The sequence below is a fragment of the Apium graveolens genome, unplaced genomic scaffold, assembly GCF_009905375.1.
Source record: "Apium graveolens cultivar Ventura unplaced genomic scaffold, ASM990537v1 ctg750, whole genome shotgun sequence".
Classification (NCBI taxonomy): Eukaryota; Viridiplantae; Streptophyta; class Magnoliopsida; order Apiales; family Apiaceae; genus Apium; species Apium graveolens.
In genome coordinates, this window is record NW_027420377.1 from 130,103 (window position 1) to 134,345 (window position 4,243).

General features: G+C 28.8%; 1 protein-coding gene across 1 annotated transcript; it reads left to right on the forward strand.

Moving 5' to 3' along the window:
• The first annotated feature begins 214 nt into the window (after positions 1-214).
• On the forward strand, positions 215-3,831 carry LOC141704166 (putative F-box protein PP2-B12). Its single transcript, XM_074507476.1, has 3 exons — positions 215-466; positions 1,542-1,645; positions 3,387-3,831. Exons 1-3 carry the CDS (start codon positions 215-217, stop codon positions 3,829-3,831), a joined length of 801 nt encoding a protein of 266 aa, XP_074363577.1.
• Positions 3,832-4,243: the final 412 nt, after the last annotated feature.

Genomic DNA, 4,243 nt, shown 5'->3' on the forward strand with positions numbered 1-4,243 from the left:
AGACCCATCATCAAAATTTTGGACCTTAAAAAATGTGGGTCATGATGGACCTTGAGGTATAGGCCCGTTTAGCTTAAATCTAGAAACATCTAAACCTTTCTGGTAGGTAGCGTTAAAAATAAGGGAGCAAAGATAATAAAAAACAAATTATATCATTACAATCAACTTTAAGACAAATTTGGGGAAGAAAAACATACATCACAAAAGAACTAAGATGGAGCACCTTACGGAGAATTGCCTATCGTTAATATTATCATTCACATCACCCAAGGATACATGTAGAGCTTCAGGTGTTTCAACAGAATTGAGGGCTGCCAGTGATTCGGATGAGTTATGGAACAAATTTTTACCACCCGATATTAATCAAATTCTCACGAGATCAATCTCCACCTTGACTTACACCATGAAAAAACAACTTTATTTTTCTCTCTCTGACTCTGCTATCTTGCTGGACGATGGCAATGTGGTAATTCTCTCAATTATTTCTTGATATTATTATTTGTTTACTAACTTTATTTCATTGTATTATTTTTAATATTTAATATTTAACATTTTGATATTTTTTTATGTTTTTATATCCTTGTCTATTAATTGTATTTCAATTAAGATAGTTTTTTAAATATTAGATCCAGTATTTTTTCTGTTAATATAAGTTCTAATTAAAATAGTTATATGTGTTTATTTTATATGTATGTAAAATAATAATAATAATTAAATATAATTTCAATAATTATTTCATTAATGTAAAGTTTTGTAATAAGGTTTTTAAAAATAAAATAGGTATACTAAAGATTTAACGATGAGATTTAAAGATGTATTAATTTAGAAAAGATTATAAATAAAAATTAAATATGTGTTTAATTAACATTAAGATACTTATACATATTTTAATTAAAATATGATTATAAAATAATTGTTCCCCGTGAAAATTAGTTTTAAAATATAAAATATTATTTTCTTTAATATTTATTTGGGATTTCATTATTGGTATTTAATTAAGTGCTTATCAAATGTCAAAGTTGGAAAACAATATATAGAAACAACTGAATGAAATATAAGATTATTCTTTTTAAGACTGGGATGACCAAAGTTTACCATGTGTATTACTCCATATATTTAAATTTTCTCATATATTTAAATGTATTCCCCGCCCTTTTTGCATTTTACATATTATAGATGTACCCTTATCTTCAAAGACTCATCAATGTAAGGGCATAAAGATTTAAATATTTCTTTATTTGTAATTAATGTTCTAAATTGACATATTCTCTTCAATTTCTCCATTAAAAAAAATTAGTGTTTAGATGAATTATTTGTAGCTATATGATTATTTATAACTATATGATTGGGAGTAAAGATTGGATAGTTGACAACCAAAAATTTAAAATAATTTATCCAAAAATTATGAATAAGTATTAAAAGTTAGAACTATTCATGATGATTTTTGGATTACTTATGTATTTGTATCATGATAAAAGAGAATGGTCCATAATCTTTTAGTTAAATTGTCTAATTACTTGATCTCATTATTGTTCTAACAGAGTTTTTGGTTGGATAAAGGAAGCGGAAAAAAATGTTTAATGGTAGCTGCTAGGCAGCTTGCCATTGTTCCTTGGTGGTGGCTGTTATATGATAGTAACTCAAGGTATGTGAATAATTATTGTTGCATTATTTACATATATGCAAATGTACATTTTGGTAAATACTAATCTGGTTCTAACTACAAATACTTGTGCATCACTCTATATAATCATAGTAACTTTATTACAAGTATTTTCTTTCTAGTATAACAAACTAATAAGTGTGGGAATTATGGTCACTCTAGTTGGGAACTGTTAGCTTGTGTGTTGAGTTGTACAATGTAGTATTATATTTTCTGCATACCTCAATTGAAAAGAAGCATTTAGGGATCAGGTGACAAGACAAATTAATGGCTTGTTTAGAGTCATGACCTACAATACCAAATTTTTTTAAAAATTATGTATATATTATAAATTTTGCTTAATATTTTGATAAAAGATGTTATTTAAAGTATAAAATGGAATGCTTTTTTTGAAAAAAAAGTAGCAAAACATTATTATGAAGGGTATTTTTCAAAATATTCACATTTTTATCTATTAATAATATCATTTTAATAACAAAATTTTGAGCTAAGACTAAACCTTTTTTGTTAAAATTTGCAATCTCTTTAGGTATTGGCTTTTTTGGGCAAAAAAAATAACAGAAAATAGTAAAACAGTAGTGCTAATAAAGATAATTAAATACAACATTATGCATATTTATTTCCTATATGAATGCAAATAAGAAGTCTATATTACATGTAGCCTAATCTATTACCTTAAATAATTTGAATAACTTCACCTCACCGGTCACACCCAACCAGCTAATTACAATTTAAAGATAAATCTAAATAATTTTGACTATTCTTGGTCTCCATTCGTGAATGCAAGTCAATTTTATGAAATGCAGGTCACATGACATTATCTTGTAAAAGATGTAAATCACTTTAGGCAATTACGGTTAGAAATGATAGTATTGATAGAGAAAGTGTTATTTCACAAAATAAATATTTAATAATATTTTTGATATGCACATATTTTGATATTTAATATTTTATAATATTATTGATATACACATATTTTATGAAAAAGTAATATTTTAAATGTGATTTAATAGTAGAATTAGAACTACAAGGTCGTATTTTTTCAAAAGCATACTTCCTCGACCTTTTTGGTGAAAACACTTTTCTAATGAGCAGATTTTAAAATTTTAATAAAATAGGATTTGAGCTAATTTTGCGCAAGAAACTGTAGTTTTGTGTGCAACAACTCCAAACTAGGGGTGTAAGCCAGTTGAGCCGAGTCCTAGACCGTGGCTCGGCTCGAACTCAATAAAAATAGTTCGGATTCGAGCTTTGAACTCGACCAAACTTTTAATTTCAAGTAAAAAGTTCAGTAGGCTTGAGTTCGGTTTGAAAACTCGAATTTATTTCACTAAATATTAACAAAAATTCGAAATAGGATGGTTTGGCTCAAGTTCGATTGAATAATAAATAAATAATATATAAAAAATTTTAAAATATTTTTATAATAAAAATAACTGAAAATAATAGAGACTCAATAAGGCTCGAACCTTACGAGCCGAGTAATCAGAAGTTCGAACTCGACTCGGTTACAAATTTGAAAACCTCGAGCTCGAACTCGAGCTCGGCTTGATTAATTCCCAGCCGAATTGGAATTTTCTACGAGCCGAGTTCGAGTAACTCACGAACAGTTTGACTAGTTTACACGTATTCCGAACGCATTGTAAGTGATGAATATGATTAAAGTCGTCCTCTCATCGCATGTATCATGCATTCATGCCTCAATGTATTATCATGTGAACAGATTTTCAGAGGAGGTTGCTGTACTTGACAAGGGGCGGTGTGTTGATATTCGTGGCAAAATGAAAATTGGAATGTTGTCTCCTCACACCACTTATGAAACATATCTTGTCTTTAAAATATATGAGGATTCCTGCGGACTTGATTCGGCAAAGACATCCATTAGATTTGTTAATGAAAGAGAGGAGGTGCCTGATGATGAAGCTAGCATAGTTTATCCTGATCCAAGAACATCTGCACACAACAATGAGCAACGAAATGGAGAGTTTAGTCGGTGGAGGAAGGACGAATGGATGGAGATTAAGATAGCAGAGTTTGAGACTGGTGCAAGAGATGATGATGATGAGGTGGAGACGCGATTTATGTCAACTGATACAAATGTACTCAAGGCTGGCCTTATCGTACAAGGTTTCGAGTTTAGGCCTAAACAACCCATGGCAGTTGTTTAATGAATTTATCTGTTGGCATGCTTTATTTTGTCTTTAAAAACTTTCCTCATGTAATATGAATTATCTGTTATTTGAAGGATGTTAATGAATTATGTTTTATGTAAAATTTAAGGGTTTTAAGACAATTTTGTTTGTATCATGGTGTGTCCAATTTTAAGGCCCATATCATAACCGAATACAGTTTCATTTATTTAGGCCATCTCCAATTATAAATTTATTTTATAATACCTTTATATGCAATATTTCACCCTTTTAACCTGAATCACTATTTTATTTCCAATCATGACTTTAAATATAATTTTAAATTTACTTCAAACATCATTATAATTACATACAGCGTACACAATCCCTCCATACACATCATGAGGTATGTGTTATTTTAATATTTAATATTGAATAATAACCCGTGCGA

Bases quoted from the DNA above. Each gene is read 5' to 3' on its own strand.
- LOC141704166 (XM_074507476.1), top strand. From the start codon at position 215: ATGGAGCACCTTACGGAGAATTGCCTATCGTTAATATTATCATTCACA. The intron at 467-1,541 runs GTAATTCTCTCA...TTGTTCTAACAG, and splicing joins TGCTGGACGATGGCAATGTG to AGTTTTTGGTTGGATAAAGG. The intron at 1,646-3,386 runs GTATGTGAATAA...TCATGTGAACAG, and splicing joins TTATATGATAGTAACTCAAG to ATTTTCAGAGGAGGTTGCTG.